Source organism: Anastrepha obliqua, chromosome 4, assembly GCF_027943255.1.
Source record: "Anastrepha obliqua isolate idAnaObli1 chromosome 4, idAnaObli1_1.0, whole genome shotgun sequence".
Lineage (NCBI taxonomy): Eukaryota > Metazoa > Arthropoda > Insecta > Diptera > Tephritidae > Anastrepha > Anastrepha obliqua.
The window spans coordinates 21,889,700-21,916,481 of NC_072895.1; the positions used below are offsets into that span (position 1 = coordinate 21,889,700).

The 26,782-nt window shown below is 38.0% G+C and overlaps 1 protein-coding gene across 3 annotated transcripts in view; it reads right to left on the minus strand.

Annotated features, from left to right (window-relative positions):
• The window catches only part of LOC129245821 (uncharacterized), a 55,406-nt gene that overhangs the window by 25,948 nt on the left and 2,676 nt on the right, over window positions 1-26,782 (minus strand). For 2 of the 3 annotated variants that reach the window (XM_054884221.1, XM_054884222.1), the window contains exon 2: window positions 21,859-22,684. In XM_054884221.1, the coding sequence (XP_054740196.1) occupies window positions 21,859-22,024 (166 nt within the window). In that variant the 5' untranslated portion in view covers window positions 22,025-22,684. Of the gene's footprint in view, window positions 1-21,858; window positions 22,685-22,921; window positions 22,939-26,782 lie in introns of those variants that run through there. The other variant, XM_054884223.1, reaches the window with a different exon arrangement.

Here is a 26,782-nt window from a genome sequence, read left to right on the forward strand (position 1 = left end):
AATAAACTGACTTCAAGAAACTCCGAATTTCGTTGGCCCCCCAGGTCGCCTGACCTTACTGCACCTGACTTTTTCTTGTGGGGTTTATGTAAACAAGAAGTTTATAAAACAAAGCCAACAAATTTGGATGAACTAAAACAATCCATTCGGGCAACAATTGCGGCTATTCCTGTCGCAACTCTCAAAGCAGCAATGAACAACTTTTTACTAAGATGCCGCACTTGTGTCAACGAGCATGGGGGGCATTTAAATTCAATTATTTTTAAAACTAGTTAAGCTACATTTAATAAAATTTAATGACCTTCAACTTGAAAAAAAAATGAATTCCATATACTAAAAAAAAGTTATTTGAGTTTCTTAATGTAGCAAAATTCATCAGCCACCCTGTATTATAGTTCTAGTGATGTCGGTTACGTTCTGAATACTGTAGCAGAATAAACTTCTACTTAGCATATAATATTGACCACAACATACTAAGCATACCCTGCAAATATCAATCACCTGTTCCACTTCCTACTGCAACACCTCCCTCTGTTTGTTCCCACTCTGTCCCAGGATGATAGAATACATGGTTGCGCCTTCCGAATTCGCTGTGTCGTCAGAGCCCATGAATAAACGAATAAAAGCAAGGGGGACTACTTGCGAGTGAACGAGAAGCGCCTACTCTTCCAATAGAAACTACCAAAACACAAGAAATTATACGCACACACACACACACTTTCTTTATATTCATTTGTGCTTTCACGCGGCGTTTCGTTTTCATTAGTTTGTTTAGTTTAAATCTCACAAATCAAAATATTACCAAGCCTTTTATTGAATTTTCACAAACAAGTAATTTCTCCTCCTTTTGTTTGTTTTGTATTAGAAGGGAACTAACGTCAGACCTGTCAAAATCGCAAATACTGCAAGTAACTATTTTGGGAAGGCACCACTATCAGTACTCAATTCGCCTTGACTCTGGCGAAACAAACATTTTCCTGTGTCTATCTCAAGGGGAATCTATTAAAGGTGGTATCGGCAAATCAGCTCATTTGTTCTTTTTCTTTCACCGTGTCCATGTGGCTGTCAGCCCAGAATGAATCAAAGCGAGTTCATTTTTTGTTTTCTACTTTTCCAATACTTTGCCGGGACAATCAAACGTACAAAATATTGTTATTGGTCTAGTGGTACTACCTTTAATGAATGCGCCTTGGTCTATCTGTAGAAGACATTGACGACTACTACTGATGGCCTCACCGCTCTAAACAGGAATCTGTAAGCTGCCACAACACACAGCAGAAAATAATGAAGTTTATTTAACAAGATTTCTAAGGAATAAACTAAACTTATAAATCATTTCTTAATAACTTCCATCAGAGTAATATGCACTAAAAGCATATCGGAAACTCATAAACAGCAACAACATTGATAAGTGTAATTAGTAGGTAAAGGAATGTAGATTAAAGACGCAGAAATTTGGTAAATTAAAACCACTTACCATCAATCACATATCAACGCCAATTCAGCACTAAACGGAGTGAAGCGAGTAATGTAAATTCACTTAAGTATTCATTCCAGAAATATGCAAGAAGTCACGAATTCTGCCACCCATGAATGCATTGTGCAGTTACACAAACCTTCCATTAACAAAGCAATTTGGCCAACATTTTCGCAAATGACAATGAACGTGGCTTCGTCTTCGTGTACCGGTCTACAGTTATGCTCACATAACTATCTAAGTGCATACATATAAACGTATTTAAGTAGGTATGTGCGGACTAGCGAAACTTTCGCAAAACATTTAACTGCCATTTAGCTATTTAGCCAGGCAATGGCATACCTAGGGAAGCATCGCTTCGTGCAAAACTATGTTTTAGTAATTGTAATTGGCGAGAAAACAGAAAATAAGAAGAAAAACAAAACACGAAAAACGAAAAACAAAACAAACAGTAGCTAAATAAATTAGAGTACGTCCATACATACCTACACACATACATACATACATATGTGCGAAGCTTGAGTGGTGGTAACGGTTTCTTTGTCAGTGTCACTCAGTTCAAAATAGTAGCGCACAATTTTTTTATTCAAATTTTTGTGGAGTGACGACCGACTTTGATCATCCGAGTTTGGGCATCACAAGGCCTTTATGGATGACATTCCACATGGATGAGTAGACTTACCTACACACGTACAAAAGTTTTTGAGTTAATCAAAATGACTTTTTTCAAAGTCCATATAAATATCAAATTTTTTGTATGCGTGCATGACTTTTGTGGGTGCGCACAACTTTATGCAGGCAAATTTTATTAGATGTAAGTATATGCATATGTATGTACATTAGGGCGGGTCAGACTTTTTTTTTCAAAATATTTTGCAACAGATGCGTATTCTACATTAAATTATGACTAAACAAAATTAAGAAAAGAAAGTTCACCAGAGCATAGGTAGGCAGGTGAAATGGTTGAAGTAACACTCTGGCACTCCCCAAGTAGCTCTAAAGCGCTGTTTTGATACCCACAGTTTCTGCAATAGGGGTTAAATGGTAACCCTAACTTTTCCGCGTGTGTGTCGATAGTCCAATGACCAGTAAACACAGCTACGAATTTGGAAATTGAATGGCGTGGAGTCCCCAGGACTTTCTGAGTGCTCCATCTATTGTAGTGGGGACAAAGGGTTTTCAAAATGGCACATGAAGAAATGGAGCTGCATCTTTTCTGCGCTTTCTTGAGAAATAAGTCTTGTTGGGTAAAAGGTCTCTGAGACCAATTCAGTTCCCTTCCTGACAAGCACATCAGCAATTTCGCTTCCCTCTATGTTCCTAAGTCTTGCAATCCAGATCAGAGAAATGTTACCTGCACACCCAAGAGATTTGATCTCCTCCTTATAACAGTTGTCCAGTTTGGACCTGCACAATGCCGTCGTCAGAGCCTTAATCGCCTTGATCGGGAAAAATATTAATATCTCCTCCACTCCCACCTTCACTAAGCATTTTGCATGCCTGCAGGATCGCAAAAACTTCGGCCTGAAAAACATTAGGTGTATTCGGCAATTTTAAAGAAAAAAGATTGCCCTAGAATTTTACTTGAGATAATAAGCTTTATTGCTCCACAAAGAAGTATTCAAAATATTTACCCATTTTAGGGGGGAAAGCTTCGAAACTACATTTACAAGCAAGGCACCGATTTCTCGAAGATTTCAGGAATTTAATCCATTCACTTCAGCCAGACTTTTGTTTATCGGAATCGGGATTTCAGAGAGGGTGGTTTCTTTAACTTCGAGACTTCTTTCACCTCGTGCGAGCCGCAGAACTTAATCGCTCAGGCGCATTTTTTTATAAGGGCGCCCAACTGTTGACGCATTTCGATGGCATGACATCATCAGCTTTAACAACCGCGCTATCAGTTCTGCCTTTCCCGAACTGTATAAAGAAGCAAAGCAAATGGGTCTGGTGGTGAACGAGGACAAAACGAAGTACCTCCTGTCATCGAACAAACAGTCGGCGCACTCGCGTATCGGCACCCACGCCACTGTTGAAAGTTGTAAGAGACACTTCAAGGTTGTAGGAGACATCGTTTATTTAGGAACCAACATTAACCCCGATAACAATGTCAGCCTGGAAATCCAACGTAGAATCTCTCTTGCCAACAAGTGATACTTTGATCTAAGTAGGCAATTGAGTAGTAAAGCCCTTTCTCGACGAACAAAACTAACACTCTACAAAGCTCTCATCATGCCCGTCTTAACGTATGACGGAGAAGCTTGGACGATGACAATATCAGATGAAGCGACACTTGGAGTGTTTGAGAGAAAGATTTTTCGGAAGACTTTTGGAGCTTTGCACGTCCGTGACAGCTAGTATCGTAGGCGATGAAACAAAGAGCTGTAAGAGCTCATAGACATAGTGACGACATAGACATAGCGCAGCAAATAAAGGGACCATCGGCTTCGTTGGCTGGGTCATGGCGTCCGAATGGATACAAACGCTCCGGCTTTGAAAGTGTTCGATGTGGTACCAGTTGATGGTAGCGTAGGAAAAGTATGGCCTCCTCTGCGTTGGAAAGATCAGGTAGAGGAAGACTTGGCTTCAGTTGATGTGTCCAACTGGCGTCGGTTAGCATGAGAAAGAAACGATTGGCGCGCTTTATTAAACTCGGCCAAAATCGCTTAAGCGGTTATCGCGCCAATCACCACGAAGACTATGTATCAAATTTCTTAAGACCCTATGGTCTAGAAATTTCAAAAAATCCATTTTTTTTGTTTTTTTCGATATTTCGAAAGAATGGCATCTTAAGAATATACTGTACAAATTTCAAGCGGAAATCACAATATTATAGCTTCTACAGCCCATTAACTAGATAGAGAGCGGTTCGCGCGCTCCTGTAGCTCAAACTTTAAACTCATTTATCTCAAAACGTTTTTTTCGGCCTGTTCAACCGAATCGTCTGAAATTTTAATATATTGTTCACAACATCAATGGCTAGCGCGCGTACTAGAATCATAATATTATTTCAATTATTTCGTATTTTTTTATTAAAAAACTGAACAAATCGCGATTTATCGAGTGTCGAATTCAAAAGTGCGACATTTTGTCAATTTTTTTTTTGTTTTTTTATTTAAGAACGGGACATAGCTACAGTCATTCTGATTAATATTTTTTTGGTTTTTGTATTTCAGACAAATAGAAGAGCCAAAATGAACAACACTGTCCAGGTCCAATTTTCCAGGAGGGCCAACTTCAAAGCCATTTTTTAAAATATTAAAAGTAAAAAAAAAAATAATAAAATTGAAAAAAAAAAAATAAAAAACAAAACTTAAAAAATATTAAAAAAAATTTTTTTTTTTAATAAAAAAATTTAAATTTAAAATTAAATAAAAATTAAATTTTTTTTTTTCATTTTTGAGTGCAAAATTAGTTAAATAAAAAGCCTAAAAAATTTCAATATCGTTTTTAATTTTTTTTATTGTAAAAAAAATGCCTGAAAACTGAAAAAACCTAATTTTTAGAGTGTCGAATTCAAAACCGCGCCATTTTGTAAATTTATTTTATTTTTTTTTTTTATTCTAGTACGGGACATAGCTACAGTCATATTGATTAATATTTGTTTTTGTTTTTGTATTTCAGATAAATGGAAGAGCCAAAATGGACAACACCGTCGAGGTCCAATTTTTCGGGAGCGCCAACTTCAGCGCCATTTTTTTAAAATATTAAAAGTAAAAAAAAAACAATAATAAATTTGAAAAAAAATTAAAAAACAAAGTTTAAAAAATATTACAATAAAAAAATTTTGTTTTTAATTTTAAAAAATTTAAATTTAAAAAAGTTAAAATTAAAAAAAATTTAAATTTTTTTTTTAATTTTTGTATGCAAAAGCAGTTAAATAAAAAGCCTAAAAAATTTTAATATCGTTTTTAACTTTTTTTATTGTAAAAAAAAAATGCCTGAAAACTAAAAACCCAATTTTTAGAGTGTCGAATTCAAAACCGCGCCATTTTGTCAATTTATTTTCTTGTTTTTTTTTTTTTATTCTAGTACGGGACATAGCTACAGTCACACTGATTAATATTTGTTTTTGTATTTCAGATAAATGGAAGAGCCAAAATGGACAACACCGTCGAGGTCCAAATTTTCGGGAGCGCCAACTTCAGCGCCATTTTTTAAATTGTTAAAATAAAAAAAAAAATTAATTTTTTTCTTTTTTTTCATTTTTGTATGTAAAAGAAGTTAGATAAAAAGCCTAAAAAATGTAAATATCTTTTTTAATTTTTTTTATTGTAAAAAACATTTCTGAAAATACACTACATTTTCGAGCTGTAGACCACGGGGTCCCCTTAACTTAACTTTAAATGAAATAGTTAATTTCTAAATCTTATATTTTTCCAGTCTGTAAGGTGCATTGTGTTGTGGATTTAATATAAATAATTATACAATATGTAAATATTTATGGGTAAAAATTTAAATACGTACAGATAAGTTTAGTAATTTCGCATTTATTTCGCCCACGCTTGTGATTTATTGCGGTGTCAAAGGAGGCCTTAAAATAATATTTTCCAGTAAGGAATGAAAAAGTCCACAAGATGTGCGTATTTCTTTACCGACAACACCGCCTTGCGTCTCATAAATTTCAATGCCAATACTGAACCTTATACCAAATACGATATGAGGCAATCAGTGTTACGAGCGCGAGCCCAAAGCCACTGCGTAAATTTGTTGATTTTATGTGCGCCAATTCCGACATCTCCTTCACCTTTTGCCCCACCGGCAATGCCATCGTTCAATGCGTTCCAATATCAAACTTACATTATACACCCCACCCCCCTCACAACCACTTGGCAAAATATATGCTAAGAAAAATAATATTTGTAAATATTTTGTGGGGCAAAGGGTTGTTTGAGCTTTTATATATGACCTTCTCGGTACATTTGCTGGATTGAATTTCAACAAAGGCGGCGTGCAACAGTGAACGGCTTACGCCAAGCATTTGCGTGCCGCTGGCGCATAAGTTCTTAGTCCTTCTCCTCTTTCTTGTGCTGTTGCTTAGATTTCTTAATGAAATTAGTAAACTAAAAGCAGACAAAAGAGTTGTACATATCTATAAACATATATATTTTGGAATAGAGGAACCCGCGATGCGAAAACGAATGCGATTAATGCGTTGTGTGGATTCTTAATTTCGATTTTGTTGTGCATTGATTTATTTGTTTTTGTTCTTTTCCGACTTGGCTTTACCTTATTGTTTCTAAACAAAATAACATAAAATAAAAATATGAAAAGCACAAAATGCTACCTTGTCACAACGCCTAAAAGCAGACCTTGGTGCGTGCATCAGCAGCGGTGAGTGCTGCGTGAATGTGCGCAATGCACAAGTGTGTGTGTGTACAAAGTATGTGTGCGTATGTGTATATGGCTCTCGTGCGTTTCAAGGCAAATCTATATTTAGAACTTTTAATTCAAACTTTTTTCTTCGTTCTCTTCAGCTGGCTAAATCAGCGCTCTTTTGCTTATTGACTTGTTAATTAAAGTTGGAATGCAATATTGGGCCAGCGCTGGATGTGGTAGAGCAAAATGTGATTTTGAAAGTAATTCGTGTGGCTCTGTGTAATAAAATAAATTTTTACTAAAAAGTACACTCAAAAGTAAGGTAAGCTGAAATTGATTTATATACCTGTAAACGTATGCTTGGAAGAAGATGGGGTCTTCAACCTAAGCATACATTATGGTTGTATAGGGCCAATTTTATCGTATGGTTCGTAGTTTGGTGGAAAGCTCTAAGGAGAGATTACAATACCAAATTACTCGGCAGAATACAAAGATCAGCCTATGCAATAACTGTCGGTGCAATCAGTGCAATGTCCTAGGGAGGCACTAAACAACTTTGACACTACAGTCTATACAGATGGTTCTGAAATGGATTGTGGTGTTGGAGCTGATATATACTCTCATAGACTAAAAATTGAAAAATCTGTGCGTCTCCCCAATGCCAACAGTGTCTTCCAGGCGGAAGTACTTGCAATTGGGGAAGCATGTAGGCTGCTAATCGCAGATTTCTCTTTTAAGGGCAATATCGCTATTCTTTCGGATAGCCAAGCTGCAATCCAAGCACTGGATTCAGCTACTACAAAGTAGGAATAGCCTCACCACCTCGAGTGTAAACCATAAAGGTACCTTAATCTGGGTGCCGGGACATCGGAATATTGAAGGTAACGAAAAATCAGATGAACTGGCCAGAAGGGGATCTGTCATGTATAACGCTCTTGCAGAACCGGTATTCACACCATTAGGTGCAGTTAAGAGTACCATTTCCCTAAAATACCTTCGTGTCGCGGATTGTAGATGGAGAGACCAGACGACATGCAAAATCGGCAGAATGTTATAGCCCACCTACAACCTCAAACAATCGTCAATATTGTTAAACATGAAACGACGGGATGCCTGGAGACTAACGGCAGTCATAACTGGCTTTTGGTCTGTCGGAGAACAAGCAGCCAAAATGGGCATCCCTCACAACATATATTGTCATAGTTGTAAACAACCAGAGAAAAACGAAACAATCTTCCACTTCCACTATGAATGCCCTGCCCTATGGAAAGTCAGAATGTTAACCCTGGGCAGGCCGCTCTTCGAGAGTCTCGAACAACTGTCTGGCTTAAATGTCAACAACCTAATAAGGTTCTTAAACCGCACAGACTGGATATAGTCATGCCGTAAATAACTGGTAAACAAGTTGGTAACGAGGATATGGAAACAAAATGGTGCGGAAGCGCTAGTTGGATTCTGAAAGAATCACCACAAAAACCAACCAACTCACCAACACTCAAAAGCTGTCAATGCCTTTATCACTAGCCCATGTCGCCTTGATTTCCCAATCGAAAGCTTCTCATGGTCGGACGTCGAAACTATTAACGACTCTCCAAAATTTTATTAGCTGATTTTCTGATTCTTCACTCTACAAAAACAATCCACTTCTTCCATGTTAGGCTCGGTAATCGTGCGATAATCGCGCGAATCCATCGGGTCGGGAGAAAGAATACTTCCGCCTCATATACCCCGAGTACCTCCATCGGCAGGGCTGTAAAGCTCATCAGTATCGAGACCAGTAAGATCCTGATTACGGTATACTGGAAAATATTCTTAGATTTGGAAGTCTATGGGCTGGTGAAAGTAGTATTCTAACACCTCAGTGCAGGAGGGTAACACCTCACCGAAATGGCTGATAGAAACTGTACCTTATTGAGGATAAGGTTCGGGAAATAGGTGGCCCCTTCATCACAGTTGGAGACCTCAACGCCAAGGCTGTCGAGTGGGGCGCCCCTGCTACGAACATGCGGGGAAGACATATACTAGGCATGGCTGCCAGACTGGGGCTAGTAGTGGCAAGCACAGGAAACGCCACTACTTTTAGGAGACCAGGATGTGAATACACCACGCCGGATATCACCGTAGTGACTGATAGCCGCTAGAGGACGCGGGGATAGCTGGAGCGCGGGAAGAAATACATCGAGAACGTACGACGAAAAAAAAAGATTGACCTCGACACAGTGCAACAAAGCAAAGCCGCACACAAAGAGACAGAAGAAGACGAGCTTCATGAGCATGCTATTGGTCCTTTATGGATGCCGTTCTTGGCCCTCCCGAAGTAATATAGAAAGCAGTTCCGGGAAAGGTGTCTCCCCAGAAGGAGAGGGGGATCGTTTTATGGGTCCTACATCACCCACCAAAAAAAAAAAAATCGCGTGAAAGTACGCTCTAAATTAGTTTAGGTATGTCGTCAGCGGCCGCCGTAGCTGAATGGGTTGGTGCGTGACTACCATTCGGAGTTCAGTGCGAACGTAGATTCCGATAAATTAGTCAGAGATGATGTAATTTTAAGGCTTTGTTTAAATTTTTTGTTTTCTATACTCTTTTATATTATCTTCCATGTTTACATTAACTATTCATTTTTATATAAAAAAATCGCTATTTGTCACCATCCAACCGGTTCTCACGCAGAACTTTTTTTCAATTACCTCATGGCAAAATTACTACCAAAATTCCATTCATTTTGCGTAATTCACTTCAATATTCGGTTCGAAAATTACGTTGAATTTTCCATACTCGTTTCATAGTGTTCCTTAATTGGCAAGAAGGTGGATGCGACTCACTCAGTTCAAGCCGAAGCCCCGCTAAACTCTCCCAATGGCACCTGTCGGTAGGTGTTGAACGTTGCGCGGCAGTTAAAAACTTACAAAATCGTACCCGCTTCGGTCGGATTAATACCACTTCATACGCATTCTAAAGAAATTTTAAGCAAATTATTCACGCTTTTACTACACGCATTACCCAACAAAATAGGAACAATAATACGTGCAGAGAGATGCTTTTTTATAGTAGTTCTTTAGTTCTTCCTAAAAATGTTAGCTAAAAGTATATAAATATATTATCAAGGAATAAAAAAAATGATCCACAAAGAAGCGCAAAATTCGAAATAGGCAGTCTTAAAGGGATACTCAATACATACAGAAGTGGTCACAACATTAGCACCGCAACACTTTGCAAACGAATGATCGAAATTTCTGTTATATGGAACAAAAATCATAGCAACGTCAACATAATAACGGGTGGGCCATATAGCGTTTGCTTTTTGAACCACCTATTTCTTTGAGAAAGGTAACACAAATGACATGTCGAATTTGTTCATAATTTACTTAAAGGTTTGACATTTACGAAATGGGACGCTATACGCTTGAACAAAACTGAGAAATATTGAAAACCTATTTCCAAAGTGGTGAGTCTTTTTCCTCTTCCGCGGTTACAGTAAATGGCGAGCGTTACGGTGACATGCTCAACGAGTTTTTGTTTCCAAAAATTGAAGAGGATGACATGAACGTCATTTGGTTTCAACAGGACGGTGCAACTTGTCACACTGCCAAAGTTACACTCGAACTTTTGGCTACCGTTTTTGAAAACCGAATATTCAGCCGAAATATGTTAATAATAAAAATAAAAAAAAGTTTGAAAAAATATTGATTAGTTTTTTTTTTATAGGCGATTCAAAAAGCAAATTTTACATGGCTCACCCTATAATATTAGTTTGGGGAAAAGAAATACATTATTTTTGTATAAAATGTTTGGCCAAATGGGTTAAAACTGTTTTATGGTCGATATTTAGCTCCTAGACATGCCGGTCAAATTCGATTCGAGCTGCATCTTTAACATAAAAAATACCTGAATGGAATCGACGAAACCGAAATTGCACGTAATTAACTGTTATAGTATCGGCACCATAAACACCATTCACAACTTCAGCGGCCTGACTTGCAAAAACTGAAAAATGGACCGAATTTTCTCTTTGCTGACTTCCATTGAAAATACCCCGAACTCACAATCGAATGGAACAAACAAAAAAAGCAAAAGAATTGGTTTAGTGTGAAATGTCACCTTGACAACGAGCATAATTTTTAAATTCTTTGATGGCTGCTTTACGAGAAATCGATCAGTACAGCCATCACCGAGAAAATATTATTTTTTCCAATCTAATATTACCAAAAATCAATGCCATTTTTAAGCCACTATAAACGGCATATCCAGAATTTTGGTCAAAAGTCTGATTTAAAAGTTTGAAATCTTAATTATTGTATTTTTTTTAATTATTTGCAAAGTGTGAAACTCTTAATTAAATATATTTTTTGTAGTATAAAAATGTATGTATATTATAAAAATCCAATAACTATTCCAAACATTGCAAAATGTCGCTGTGCTATTATTGTGACCACTTCTGTACATTTAAATGAAAATTATCCTACAAGTACAGAGACTCTTATTTGATATCCAATCAAACCCTCATCAAACGTAAACAAATGTATGCGGATTCACTATATGGAGTGTATTAATGCGAAAAATATTTGATATTTACTGAAATGGTTATGGGTTTTTAAGCAATGAAGCCACATCAACACATATTTACTATTTAAGTATGTATAAGTACATGTGCATATACATAGGCCTGCATGTAAGCAGCAATAACGAATTTGGAAAGTGGGAAGGTGAAGCCCGCGTAATGCACAACTGTAGATGTGTTTGTGTGAAGCTGTCTACGAAATGACTTCATTGCTTTTTATTGAAATTCGATTTAACATTTCTGTCACGTAACTGTCGATTGTTGAATATCTCTTGTGCACTCACTCATTACATATTTCTAATAGCAGCACAACTATACCCCAATGGCAGAGGAGAGAGCGCACATGGGTGGCTTAAAAGGATCATAGAATTCAGCGTAGCAGAGGAGGAGAAAGATTATAGCGGTTCACAGCTGTGCGCTCATTTGTGCATACACATGCATGCATGCTTACCTCCTTATACTCATGTATTGCTTATACAAGCATATTAGCCCATCCCAAAGGTGTTATAGATAACAGTAACAGTAGAGCATGCATTAAATATGGATTTGTTATTGGTTTTATGTTGGCCACCGCAATAAAAATAAATTGCCGAAAAATAGCAGAATCTCCTTGCTACTGGACGTATGTAGCTCTAACATTGTTGCGTAACAAATATTGTACGTGTATATAATATTTCAGCGTTTCCGCAATTCACACCTTTTTCACACACACCTTACCGACAAATTGTTATATTTGTAATAATTTATGGCCGAAATGTGGTCTCTAAAGCCGGTAGGAAGGCTCTTGATGGGGCAAACTTTAATTGATGTAACTTTTGGAACATTTTCCATTTCGTGTGTCGTGATGTTATTTATATAGATGGAATATTTCTTTTTTGATGGAATCTCATTAGAACACCAGAAAAAAATATAATGCAATGCAAGCATGCACATGTTTGCGTGTATGTGTATGTAAGTACAAATGCGAATTCATGTTATGCAGTTCTTGCGGTTGTTTTTTGTTTTTCATCTTTAATTATGCAACACTCGACTTTACATTTGCTCACCTTTATTTCCACACACACAAACGCCCACGTTGGTGGTTGGCATTCATTTGCAAATATAATCCAGTTCACATTCATTCATTCACTTTTATTTTTCTGCACTTTTTTTAGTTTTGCTTTGATTATGAAATTCACCCCTGACATTCTTTTTCATATTTCATTAATTATATAAGCTGCATACCTACATACATACATACATGCACGCGGATTTTTATACACGTACACATACATATGTATGTACATGTGTAAGTGAAGATACGAAACTCTATTTACTCGCCTATATGGCCCAATGTCAATTCTTTAAATAGTTTTTGTTAGGAAATTGTCGACTTGGACTATTCTGCTATTTGAGAAATTCGCGGCTTTAGGTCAAAACTGTTTTAAATACGGATTCTACTCGAAATTCCTCAAACACTTTATAAAGCAAAAAAAACAATAACTCGGCGGTTGCTTTTAAAATTGGTTAAAAATTAAATAAAATATCGGAATATAGAATCCAGGTTCATTGAGTACATCTGATCTTATCAATGTGGAAGATACTACAAAGCCTCGCTCAAAAATACCATGTTTCCCTATTTCAATCTCGTTCGCGCCAGTCGTTTCTTTCTCGCGATAACCAGCGCCAGTTGGGCATGCCAAGTGAAGCCAAGTCTTTCTCCACCTGATGTTTCCAACACAGAGGAGTTCTTCCTCTTCCTCTGCTACCAACAGCTGGTCCGCATCGAATACTTTCAGAGCCGGAGCGTTTGTATCCATTCGGACGATATGACCCAGTCAACGTAGCCGCTGGTTCTTTATTCGCTGGTCTATGTCTATGTCATCGTAAAGCTCATACAGCTCACCGTTCCATCGCCTGCGATACTCGCCGCTGCCAACGTGCAAAGGTCCAAAAATCTTCAGCAGAATTTTTATTTCGCACACTCCAAGTGACGCCTTATCGGATATTGTCATCGTCCAAGCTTCTGCGTCATACGTTAGGACGGGCATGATGAGAGTATTGTAGAGTGTTAGGTTTGTTCGTCTAGCGAGGACTTTACTGCTCAATTGCCTACTTAGTCCAAAGTAGCACTTGTTGTCAAGAGAGATTCTTCGTTGGATTTCAAGGCTGACATTATTATCGAAGTCTCCTACAACCTCGAAATCAGGTGCGTATCCCTGGGCCCCTTTAATTTACCACTTTTATCAATCACATCTAAAGCTCATGCCTTGCTTCTAATCATCGAAATTTCTTTCGTATCTGATCTCAATCTACGAGGGTCGTTTGAAAAGCCCGTGCAAAGTCAGAGAGATATCACTACTGGCGTGTATCGAGGAAGAACACACACCAAGTTTCACCAAGACCGGTATATTCCTTTGGGTTTGGTATTCATTTGAATCGATACCTCTAAATTGATCACCCTTTAAATATTTATCCTTAAAATATCAAAACATAGCATATTAAAATGTATCCAGCTAATAAAATTTGTACTGAACTTAAGTCCTGGGATAATTCTGGCCACTACAAATATCTCCAAATATCGGACTCAACATTTAGGGCTAATATTGGCAATCCTAACATCGACACAAATGAGACTCTGTACCATGCAGAGTCCAAATTGAGTCCAAGTTTTGCTCGAACCACAAACCCTTCTTTACCACCAAATCCACCCGTTACGCTGTTGCGATTGTCTAATTGGTTCAGAAAGGTTTTGCAGTAGCCTACTCGATGTGACTTAATAGGAATCTACAGCCATCCAGGCATACCGACTCTATGGCATAATAGATTTTTAGCCACATTTGCTCACATAAAGGCATCCACTGCCACACGTGCAATGACCTGCGCCTGGAATACATTTTTAACACTCAACATCCATCAATACAAGTGTGTATCTATCGGCACCAAGTCAGCAATATTTTGCCAATCCTAAGTATATCACTTTGCTGTCATTCAGAAACGCGTATGAGACCCTGAAGACCATCACTTTTCCTATTGGTTATACAAGACTCACGCAAAGCCTTTTCTTTTCTTATTTAAAATGGATAAGAAGAATGCAATGGTGGTTGGCAAGAAGGCATAGCTGCTCCTCAGGTGAGTAAAATCTAAACAATGGAGTTTGCAAACACCGGCGCTAAAGTGTTACAAATCATCACCGTTCTTAACACCATACAAAGATACCCTTTTGCAGTCGTATTGGTAACGATTGTATAGTGAGGTGAGAGTTCCAGTTGAGTTTTCCTTTCACTATACACTCAGCTCTACATATTTCTCCTCTAATGCGTACTTCATCTCAGCTCAACAAAACCAAATACAAGTGGCGCATTCATAAAATGAGCGCCAAGTCCGTTACCATCAACAAACGTATGCAAAAACTTCTCAGCAACCCGATAGCAATGGGAAGAGAACTGCATGTGAGAGCCGATCTGATTGGCGAATATTGGCTGTCTATTTATCTGAGTTCCCCTTCGGTTCCGTTCGGAATTTCAACACGATTAGCAGGTAAATACAGCATTCAAAAGAAATTAAGTTTAAATTGACAAAACTAAATTAAAAAACAAAATATCGAATGGAATAAATCGATTGCGCGTCATCGATTGTTGGGGGAATTAGAAATGACATAAAACATCAAAGCAAAACAAAAAAATAGAAAAAACAAAAACCAATACCAATAGAAGTTAAAAAGAGATAACGCCCAGCAACATTTGATTGTGTTATTCGCAATAAACACCGATTGCTTAAACGACTTCATTACAATGCGATTTGCGAATTGCGATTGCGTGCAGGCATCGACCTACACAACACAGCTCACTCACTACCACCTACTTAATTTACCATCTGCCTGTTGTTAAGTAGCCGCCTGCCACCAGCCACCAGCCAGCCGTCAAGCGCTAGCCGCTCGGCACAAATTGAAGCAGACAACGCGATGTGGGTGTGTAGCTTAATGGGTCTCCCTACTGACACACAACTCATTCACATGAAAATGCATACGCTCAATCAAAGGCGCATACTTCCATGAATATACATACATACATACATACATACATACATACAAGAGTATATTTTACGCGTGCATACATACCAAGTACTTTGTCATGCAACAATTTTACTTATTTCCTATCTTTTCATTTGTTTATTTTTGCATTATTTCTTCTTCTTTTGCGAAATTACCAGCGATTACTATTCGGTGTATTTTGTGGCTACGACTGCAATTAAAGTGTGAAATTTAATTTGCCGTCAAATCGACGATAATTAAGTGGGTCACGACGCAACTCGATTTAGTGTGATTTGCTGTGTAGGTACTAAATTGCTTTGGTATGCGTGAAAATGCATATTCCGATTTTGGTACACACACATACATACATACATACGTGGAGTTGTTAATAGCATGTTTTAACAAGGATTAAACGCTTACAAACTGCTAACAAAATGGTCGTGTTTCAGCAAAAGCATAATACATGCACACTTATGTGCATACATACATGCATACATACATACATACATACATATGTATGTACCTAGGAAAAGCAAAATAAATTATTGCAATTTGCTTCATCTGGACTAACTCATCAGCAAAATTTATGCGAAGGAGGAAAAGTGCATATTTCTTTGTAAAGGGTGAGCAATTTAGAGGCATCGGATTTTAAATTGAAAAAAAAAACCATCGATTGACCAATCTTTATTATTTTTGTGTAGAATCATTCGTGACATTTATTTTTTAAAGATAATCCTTGTGAAATGTTGGCCGCAACTCCGCCATAATTCGACCATCCGTAAACATCAATTTCGAATAACTCGCTGGAGGACTTGGTCGGTATCTCGCGAATAACTTTAGTAATATTGACCGGCAATGCCTCAGCTGGTTTATCCACAAAGCACTTAGACTTTAAATACCCCACAAATAAAAGTCCAAAGGTGTGGTATCACACGACCTTGGTGGACAATCGGCCAATCCACTGGTCCGAGACGAGAGATAAATTGCTCACCGAAACGACGCCACAGAAAATCCATTATTTCACGGGCTGTTTGGCAAGTAATGCATCTCAGACAATGTACTCTGCCCAGCTTGTGAAGAGGAGGATGAGACGGCGGACCACTTCCTGTGCGTCTACCCTGCCTTCGCTCGAATCAGGTTTGAGGCCTTTGGCACTGTTTGGCACTTTATATTAGCTTGTGGATGTTTGGCCGAGCTCCTCCTCGTATTTGTGAGGTGCGTCTTGACCTTGTTCCACAAATGAAGGGGCCTACAGTTTTAAGCCGACTCCGAAAGCAAATAGTTCTTTATGAGGAGCTTTTTCATTGCAGAAATACACTCGGAGGTTTGCCATTGCCTGCCGAGGGGCGACCGCTATTAGAAAAAACTTTTTCTTCAGTTGCACCGAAATTCGAACCCACGTTCTTTCTGACCTCCGGATGGTAGTCAAGTATCAACCCATTCGGCTACGGCAGCCGCCAAGATTACTGACATTTTTACAGTCATTCTGCCGTGACGTTATTTTAGGAGTGCTCTTAGTGAGAAGTGCGAGAAAAATGTCAAAATAGGCAACTTTTTCAAATAGCAACGAAAAGTTAGGTTAGGAAGAGAATAGCAGAAAAATAAAAAAAAACTCTAAAATGACAACTGATTCTGCCAAATTCACTCAGAATGGAGTAGTGATACCTGGCTTGCTTAGAGGAGCCAGATAGCACTGAGCATTTTCTCTGTGAGTGTCCTGCCTTTGCTAGAGCAAGCCTCCATAAGAATGACCAAAATTCGTTCTCTCACACTGGAGGATATTTTCAGATTTGCCAAAGAATCTTTTAAATTATCTAGGACTAGCTATCTCTGAACCTCCACCCTTTCGACTTCCCAAATTAAACAACCACATTCTCCCGCTCTCATCGGAAGTGGTTCCGTCAATTTTAACGTATGGATGCCTGGTTTGGTGGGGAGCTCTTGGGAAGGGCTATAATATCACTGGGCAGGGTGCAAAGGACTTCATACATTGGCATCACCGGCATTGGCAGCTTGCCCCAGTGCTGCCTTGAATGTCGTTTTGCACTTAGTTCCCATCGAATTTTACGTTATCTCCATCGCAGCACAAAGTGGAATCAGGTTAAAGGAGGTTGGCCTCTGGAGGCAATCTCTCAAGGGACATGGTAGCATTTTCGGGCAGTTAACACCGTATTTCTCCGAACTTCGAACAAATCTCTCTATCTGCAAACTAGAGTTTGAGGGTCGTGCTAGGGCAATCTTTCGATTTGGATCGACGGGAAAATCTGCACCGAAGCTTGCACCTCTGTCTTCACTGACGGTTCCAAGGTTCTCCAGGGTTTTCTCTAAATTTCGCAAAATATGATACTTAGGAAACGCGGAAGCGAGGGAGATGTTAACATTTTCTCCGATAGTCAAGCCGCGATTAAAGCTCTGACGGGGCCATGGTGCAGAACGAAGCTAGTAAACTCCTGTGAGGAGAGATCAAATCTCTTGGGTGTGCAGGTACCATTTCTCTAATCTGGGTTCGAGGACATAGTAACATAGAGGGCAATGAAAATGCTGAAGGGGACTGAATTGGTCTCGAAGATCTCCTACCCAGGCATCTGCATCCCCCTGCTGTTCGTAAAGGGGAAATACACAAACTACTCAGGAAAGCGTAGAAAAGATGAAGCTTCATTTCTTCTTGTGCTATTTTGAAAACCCTTTGGCCCCAGTATAATACACGAAGGACTCAGAAAGTCCTTCAGACTCCTCTCCATTCAATTTCCGAACCCGTAGCTGTCATTACCCGTCACTGGACGATCGGCTCACACGCGGAAAAGCTAGGGTTACCATTTAACCCCCATTACAGAAGCTGTGGGGGCCTTTCAGAGAAAGAGGCTGTTGAGCACTTTCTTTGTAAATATCCGGGTTTGGCAGCTAGACGATTAAGATCACTGGGTGCTCCTTTCTTCGACAACCTGGGGCATCAATCTTCTCCATTACATCAACAGCTCTGACTGGCTGTAGATATCTGCCTGTTCGAGGTCTCATAATGGTATCAAAACGGCACTTTAGTGCTACTTGAGGAGTGCCAGAATGGCACTTCAACCATTTCACCTACCTATCTAGCTATCACTGTCTCTGTCTATATTATCTCCTATCACTTCTCTCGTTTCCTCTTTGGCTATCTAACCATTTATGTACTTTACAGAGCTTCGAATACAAGCCTGTGTGTTTTAGGAGTTACAAAATCTATCGGTGCTTCTTGACCTGCCTTTTTGAAATTTCAAATTTCCATACCGCAGTATGCACATCGCTCAATTTTTTGTATTAGAAAAAGAAAAGGCGTTAATTGTTTGCATTCCATTTATGTTGTTGACTTCGACCAGTTGGCCCAACGCCGCAACACTACACCGCTAATGCAGCCACACTACAGCGATCCATGTGGTAATCCGGTTGAATGGAGCGCCACCAATTTAGCGCCCTCGTCGTCTTCACTTTCATCGACATGGTGGTGAAGTTTTTTTTTTTTTAAATCATCTTCTTTAGAGTTTTTATTGTATGCGTGTATTATTTATTGTATGAGTGTATGTATGTATGTATGTATGTATGTATGTATGTATGTATGTATGCATGTATGCATTAATGTATGTATGTATAAACAACTACATGGCATTTTGGGGGCAAACTGCACCTTGTTAGATTTTGTTGTTGCTTGCTGTTTGACATGTAATTATTGCAGCTACAAATATATTTGAATGTATGTACATATGTATGTGCACACCACATATTTCAATAAACACTTTCTTTGGTTACGTTTGCTTATTTGTTGCTATCTGTTATTGCTGTTGTTTTTGTAAATGCCATTGTTGTTATCCAAAAGCTTAGTTGCATTTCATGTCTATGACATTGGCACGCTGCACTTGTGCGTTGACAAAACGCAATCGCTCGACCAACAACCCTCAACCACATAATGGAATCCAACAACAAAAACAACAACAACGCTAGCATTGCAATTTGGAGGAAAAAACGAATCGGAAGCAACTCGTAGCAACAAGTCATCTAAAATGGAATCATGACAAACGGGTTGACATTGTTTTGCACTAAATATTCAAAGAAAATGCAGCTGACTACATCTCTGAGTGTGTGTATGTGTGTAGGTGCGTGTGCACTACAGAGCTGAACAGTATTGCGAAATTTGAGGCATGCGACATTGAACCTGTTGCAGGGCTATTGACATTCAACTGTTTTTTTTTTTGTTTTTTAATTTTTTTGTTATTTGTGCACTTTGGTTTTTTATGGTTATGTCAAGGACCTTATCTGCGCCGTATTAAAACAGTAAAGAGTGAAAGAAAATCGAGAGAAGTAAAAAGCTTTCATTGAAGTAGCAATGAAAGGCTCTTGCACGTACATATGTAAGGATTTTCCAATAAGAGGTGTTTTTTGATATTCAAAGAAAAATGCTATTTTTTAATATAAATGATTGGATGTTTATTTCATTATAAAGAGGAAGGTATGCCGTTAATAGTGGAAAATAACATCAGGCAAATGACCACCACGACCACGCTGACAGGACATATCCTTTTCATGAAATTTTCTATAACCGAATTGCAAAACGGCTGCCCTATGTCCTCCATAGCCCCACGAATTCCTTCTTTGAGGTCTTGGATCGACCCTGGCCTGTTGGCGTAGACCTTCTCCTTTACGTGACCGCAAAGAAAGAAGTCATAAGGTGTTAAATCACAAGATCTCGGTGGCCAATTGTGATCATCTCTTCGAGAGATAACACGGTCCGGAAACTTTCCCCGTAAAAAATCAATGGATTCGTTGCTTGTGTGGCGCGTAGCGCTGTCTTGTTGAAAATAAACGTTGTCCAGATCAATACCATCCAATTCCGGCCATTAAAAATCGTTAATCATCTTTCGATAGCGCAATCCGTTCATCTATAACATCTGTTATTGGAAAACCCTATATTAATGCTTCTTTGACCTGTTAAATCTCTCGCTGGATCTATCCACATGATTTGTATAAAGTATTGTAACTGGGGCGAATTCCTTACAAGACACAAAAGGCTCATGATCTCACACCAAAGCAGCAACAAATCAGACTTGAGAGAGCGAAGGAGTTGCTTCGCTTGGCCAAAAGCGGACAATTTCCGAACATTGTGTTTTCTAACGAGAAACTTTTTCAAATTGAGCTCTTCGCAAACTCCCAAAACCATAGGTTTTATTTGACCGACAATCATTCATACGAGAATTTAAGTCATCGATTGGCCACCAGGAGGCAGGTAATGGTTTGGACCGCTGTAACCGCAGACAGGCGCTCTCCAATCGTTTTCATCGAGCGTGATGGCAAGGTAAATGCGAAATATTATCGGGAAAGTATTTTGGAGCTTGCTTTAAGGCGGTGGACAGACAAACATTTCGGTGGCAGACCATGGACGTTTCAACAGGACTCGGCACCGTCTCACAAAATTCGAGTGAACCAAGAATGGCTAAAAAACAACGTTACCGAACTTCATACCGTCCTTACAATGGCTCTCAAATTCACCAGACGCGAATCCGATGGGTTATTCTCTTTGAACCATTTTGGAGAAAAAAGTCCGAACTGAAAGATTCACCTGTCTCGAGGCGCTGAAAAAAGCCATTGTCCGCGAGTGGGCGAAAATACCTGCAAGTCACATTCGGGCAGCTGGCAATTTGTTTCTGGGCCGTCTCAAGGTCATAGTCAGGCAAAAGGTGGTCATATCGAGGAAAAGTAAATTGATTCTTAATTTTGTATTATTTTCACACATTTTTTTTTTATTTTAATTGAATAAAAGTAATTTTCCAAACTAAATTTATGGCATTTTTAATTGGTTACACTTCGAGTGCCGGACCCTGTAAGTAAAATCGAAGATATGGCATGCCCGATTCACTCACAGCACTCAATTTACGTAAGACCAAAACTTAGGAATCTAAAATTAACAAGTCCTTAAGTATTTTAAGTACTTTACTTAAATTGTAACTAACCGCTAACACAGCTTTTCATATAACAGATTGAGCAAAATGTTAAGTTAAGTTACGGCTTTCTTTCAATTCGAGCAAATTCTTTCACATGACTTACCCAAAGTCACAGTTTATCAATTTATCTCCGTAAATGAGATTAAAGACCTTACCAAGCATATCAATTATATTGCAGTGAAGTCCTATTACCTAGTTCTAGTTTCTCTTTACCTAATTTATTAGTGCAAATCTTGAACTGTTGTTAAATGTAGGGCGACCACGATGCTTTGAAAAGCAATGGAGTTACATAACGGTTTTAGCGATGTGTTGTGAGAAGCTCAATGCTGGTTTTTTATATAGCACTTTAAACATTTCCCGAAATACTGGAATTATAATTCTCCGCTAATATTGGCATCCCTACCTCTGATTGGCATAAAATATTTTCGTGCTACCATTCGAAAAGAACTTCAAACATAGAAAACTTGCTTCAGTTAATTTTTTCTTGAATGACTACAGTTAAAAGCTATCGTAATTATTAGCTTACCCGATTGACTACCGCCAGCAATTTGACGCATTTCCTTGGTGAATTCCTTGTTACCAAATTGACAGGACAAATCGTGAACAGTGCGTGCCTCACCCTTATCCATGAGGCGCTCAAGGAAGAAGAGCAACGTCATATTGCGTGCATTTTCATAACCCTGCGAGTCCATGTTGACAGTATTTTCGTTGTATTACGTTAGACAAAGTTAAATCGATTTAGTTTGATTTTATATTTTTAATTTAATATTTTTATTTATTGTTTCACAATTTATTTTGCTGCTTTCTTATTTTTGGAGTATTTTTATTTAATTATTACAGTTGAATGGGTTTGAAATTTAGTTTTATACCAAAATTTACCGGCAAAAATTATCACTGCGCGATATTTATTATGAGGACAAGCGAAGGAAGCACGTTTGTATAAATTTGTAAACCTCTTTTATTTTATTTTCTTTTATTTTATTTTTATTTATGTATGTCGTTATTTCCACTTTTTTTGTATGCTTTTGTTTTCCTTCTCGTCTTTATTTACTTTTCTTTACTTTAAATTAAGGCAGTTTGAGAAACACTGTTTATCACAGAATTCACGTCTTTCGTCAAACGGTGTTTTATCTTTTAATTTGGGTGCTTATATTTGTTTTTGTTTCTTTTTTATGAGGAGAATACTATGAATGATGTATGAACTGAAGATAGTAATGCGTTGCGTTGTTGTTTGGTAAGCTTATTCTACTTTTTTGCGACTGTTGCTATATTGATATTTTCATTTTACTTATTTTTTATTTTTATTTTTTTTTTTTTATTGGCTCGTTGTTGCTGCTGTTCGCTGTTGTTATCTGCAATAAAACGAAGGAAACATATTTATTAGTAGAAAAGTCGTTATTATTCAAGTACATCGAGCAGAAACAGTGTGCACAGAAATAACAGTAAAATTATGCAACTAAGAAGATGCTGAAAAAATGTTAAACTTAAAATAAGCAGCGATCACAACACAACCGAGCGGTCTTTTTAAAAGTTTTTAGACACACAGACGAAAAATAGTTCGAAATTGGATTTTCTGCGTAACCACGCACCCTCAACACACCGATACGCAAAAATGACATCCACTCGAGTGTGCAAACATCCTCGCACTGGAAACTGGAAACGGGAATCGGAGGACAGGTGCCCAAACAGACCGACTGTGTCGCTTGTCAACTATCGGTGAACTGGCGAACACAGCAGGGCTGTGCACACCGGCTGAATGGGCGGGAAAGGCAGCATAATTGTGGATTCTGCGCAAAAATGCAGTAAATCAGCTGTTTAACGTGTGTGAGCTCTACATAGTCATTTCTAATAGTCCGAGCATGAATGGGTGTATGTGTATGTGTGTGTGTGTTTTTTTTTTTTTGCCATGACATCGATGGCGGTCGCTTTCGCATTAGCCACAGTCGACGCAACATTGCAATATTTAGCACTGCTTCTGCCTCAGTTTCGGCCGCTGCTGACAGCTCAGTCGCTTTATACTAACAAATGTTTTTTTATTTGCCTTTCTACCCGGTTAGCTGAGCAGCGAATTACGCGCACTCTCTCTCTCTCTCTCTCTCTCTAGAAATCTGCTCCACATATCGTTGTTTACTTCTCTGTTCGTATTACCCGCCAAAGCAAACTAGCTAGAAGGTAAACAGCAATGGAAAAAGCGGCAAAAAGCGAATATTTTGGAAATATTTTCTACTTTTACCATTTACCTTTCTACGATCTTTGTATGTCTGCACATATATTTGTATGTATATGTAGTTGTGCATATGAAAGCTACGGGAAATGATTCATGAAACGATTTCTTCGTCTTAATTATGAAGAATATAAAAATTTTGCAAATCGCTAAGCGCAGTTAAGTGTCGTGGAGTTTATCAAAAAATGGACATGCAAAAAGTAAAAAAAAGCTGAAGATTTAGATAAATAATGTTAGGCGCATGCTAATTAGCTTTGCATTAGATGGTTCATATATATAGAATACACACAAACATACATAGATCACAAGTTCTACGTGTGCATATATCTTGATGGAAGAGATCAGAGAGAATTGCTCATGAGTTTCGGCGACTTAGCATTCGTGATTTACGAATATTGAGCTTTGAAAAAAGGTCCCTCACCTTTTGACTAGGTTTATGGTCAAGTTTTTTTTATTGTATTAGTGTTGTTTCTGTAGATGCTGTAAAACACAATGATACCTTTTTATAGGTACAAATGTTAGATTTTAGATATAAACAATGCTTTAATCAGAGGTTCAACGACAGCAAACTCAAATAGCTTTAAGTAGCTTAAAATATAGCAGAACGGGAATTTCTATGCGAATGCAATGTACCAAAATCAGAGAACGTCCAAAACAAAGAAGATGCAGTTCACCTACTAAAACTCGCAAACGAAATTTACCATGCCAATATCTAATTATTTCAAATAGGATGCAAATTGCCTGTGTTGGTCTAACAGTCAACTTTTAACTCTTCATCTATTACATTTTCAATATCGATTTTTTGTCCGATAATATAATATTTACTTTCAAATTAATCAAAGGATTAGTTTTTAAACCATTTCCTCCATCTTAATGCTCCTACACGAGTATAAAAACCCTTTTTAAAACTCCCTGAAAAATAATGAATTAAATAAACAATTTCAATGTTTATGCCAATATTTTAATTTTTGTTCCAGCTTCTTCTGTATATCGAACTCATTTCTCAACGTAGCAGACAAATCAATCAAATCAATGGTAAGTTTCTTGGATTTTACTCAGCAAGTTTCGACGTCGACGCTTAATAAACTCTTACCTATCACTACGACTCATCACTAAAACACAAAAAAAAAAGAAAGATAGTAGATATGTCACACGTACAGTGGACCTCATATCGGTTGGCGAGGAGAAGGGTAAGTGATTTTCCTCTTTTTCATATTTATAGGTTTCCCGCAAAAGGAAATACATTTTTTCCTCAAAGGAAATACAGTTTTTCCGCGTACTGATCCAATGTAATTTTCGCTCTTTCCAATTAAGCTTTCTTGGTAAACAAAATATTGAAAGTATTTAAAATATAAATATCTACATATTTATTTAATGATTTGTTAGTAATTTTGACGATTTTATTTTTATTAATTAGAAAGAAAGAAAGCTAAAATCGAATGTATTTCCATTTCAAAAATTTAAATAACATGGAATTATGGACGTTTCTTATTTATAAATTTTCGCAGCTTTAAATTTCCCGTGCGTTGCAACTATTTCGCAGAATAATTCTTTCTAACTCTGTGTGAGTACAACAAGATCAGGAAATGCTACACATAACTAATCCAGTTATTTACAGTTGCAGTGAAAGTTTCTCGATGAACTTATTTCAAGAAACATCGCCTTTCTTGATCCCCCCATCCAGTGCCTTGACCTAATTGCTCTTAACCCATTACCGCATATAAGTCCATATTTGGTATTGCAATTTTGATTCAATTGCATTTCCAAATTAAATATTTTAAAATAATTCAAAAATGTTTTAATCCAAATTCAAAAATGATTTAATCCAGCAAAATTTCGGCCTTAAATTGTTTATAAAAAAGATATTTATCGGTGAGATAAAATCGATTATTTACTAAAAAATATATTTAAGAAGCTGGTTTTAAAAATTGAGACTAATCGGTTTAGCCGTTTTCGAGTAATGTTGGTCACCGACTTTGAAAACACCCTTTTAAGAAAAGGTGGTGTTGATAAATCTGCTGATTTATTTTTTTTTTTTCTTCGCAGTGTCCATGTACACTGAAGAGCAAAACTGTAACAAAATGTAATACTTTCTATTTCAACACATTTTTTTTAGACATGTTTTAACAAATCAAATATTTTTTTTGCATAACTTTATTGGCATGTATGTACTCTCTCTCTCAAACCGGTTTGGTGTCAATGCAACAACAACAACACTAGTAGCAAGCAATAATGCAAATAAAGACAAATGTTACAGTTTTGCACTCACTCTTAATTTTCAAATTTTCCGTTATTTTTCTCGTAATTATATATTTGGTGGATTTTTAATTATTATAAACGTGACCGTGAATAAGACAAAATGTTAAATCGGGAAGTACAACGCCAAATAATTGATTTGCTGAAGAAGGGCGAGTCTATAAGAAAAATAGCTAAAAAATTCGAAGTGAGCCACATGGCTGTGCAAAGGCTGCGGAAAAATGTACCAGACGCTGTTCCCAGTAACAAAGGAGGCCGGCCAAGGAAGATAAGCGACCGCGATGCCCGCCATCTGGCAAATTTGGTAACAAGCAGCAAGGCGGTCAATCCCAAAGAAGCACTAAAGAAGCTGGATATTGATGCCAGTCAGGGGACAGCCAGGCGCAGCCTGTCAAAACTGGGGCTAAAGGCAGCGGAGAAGAAAACCAAGCCAATGCTGACAAAAAGACATGTGCGGTTGAGGCGGGATTTTGTTGCGGCTCACCAAAGCTGGACAGTTGAAGATTGGGATCAGGTACGTCTTTATAAATGGATTATAAAAGACCTTTTTTCATAAGATTTCAAAACGATTGCAGGCTATTTGGTCTGATGAAACCAAAATCAATCGATTTCAGTCAGGTGGTCGGGCCTGGTATTGGGTTAAAGACCCAAATGCAGTCCAGCCACATCACATCAAGCAGACAGTAAAACATGGTGGTGGCTCCATTATGGTGTGGGGCTGCATTTCCAAAAATGGTGTGGGTCCTTTAGTACGAATAGACGGTATAATGCGGAAAGAGGAATACCTGGCCATATTGCAACAAAATCTGCCGGGTGTAGTGGAAAGTATGGGTCTTGCTGCTGAAAAAGTAATTTTTCAGCAAGACAATGACCCTAAGCACACCGCACATGTTGTACGAAATTGGATGCAACGCCAAAAATTTCGTAACTTGAAGTGGGCTCCACAATCACCGGACATGAACCCAATCGA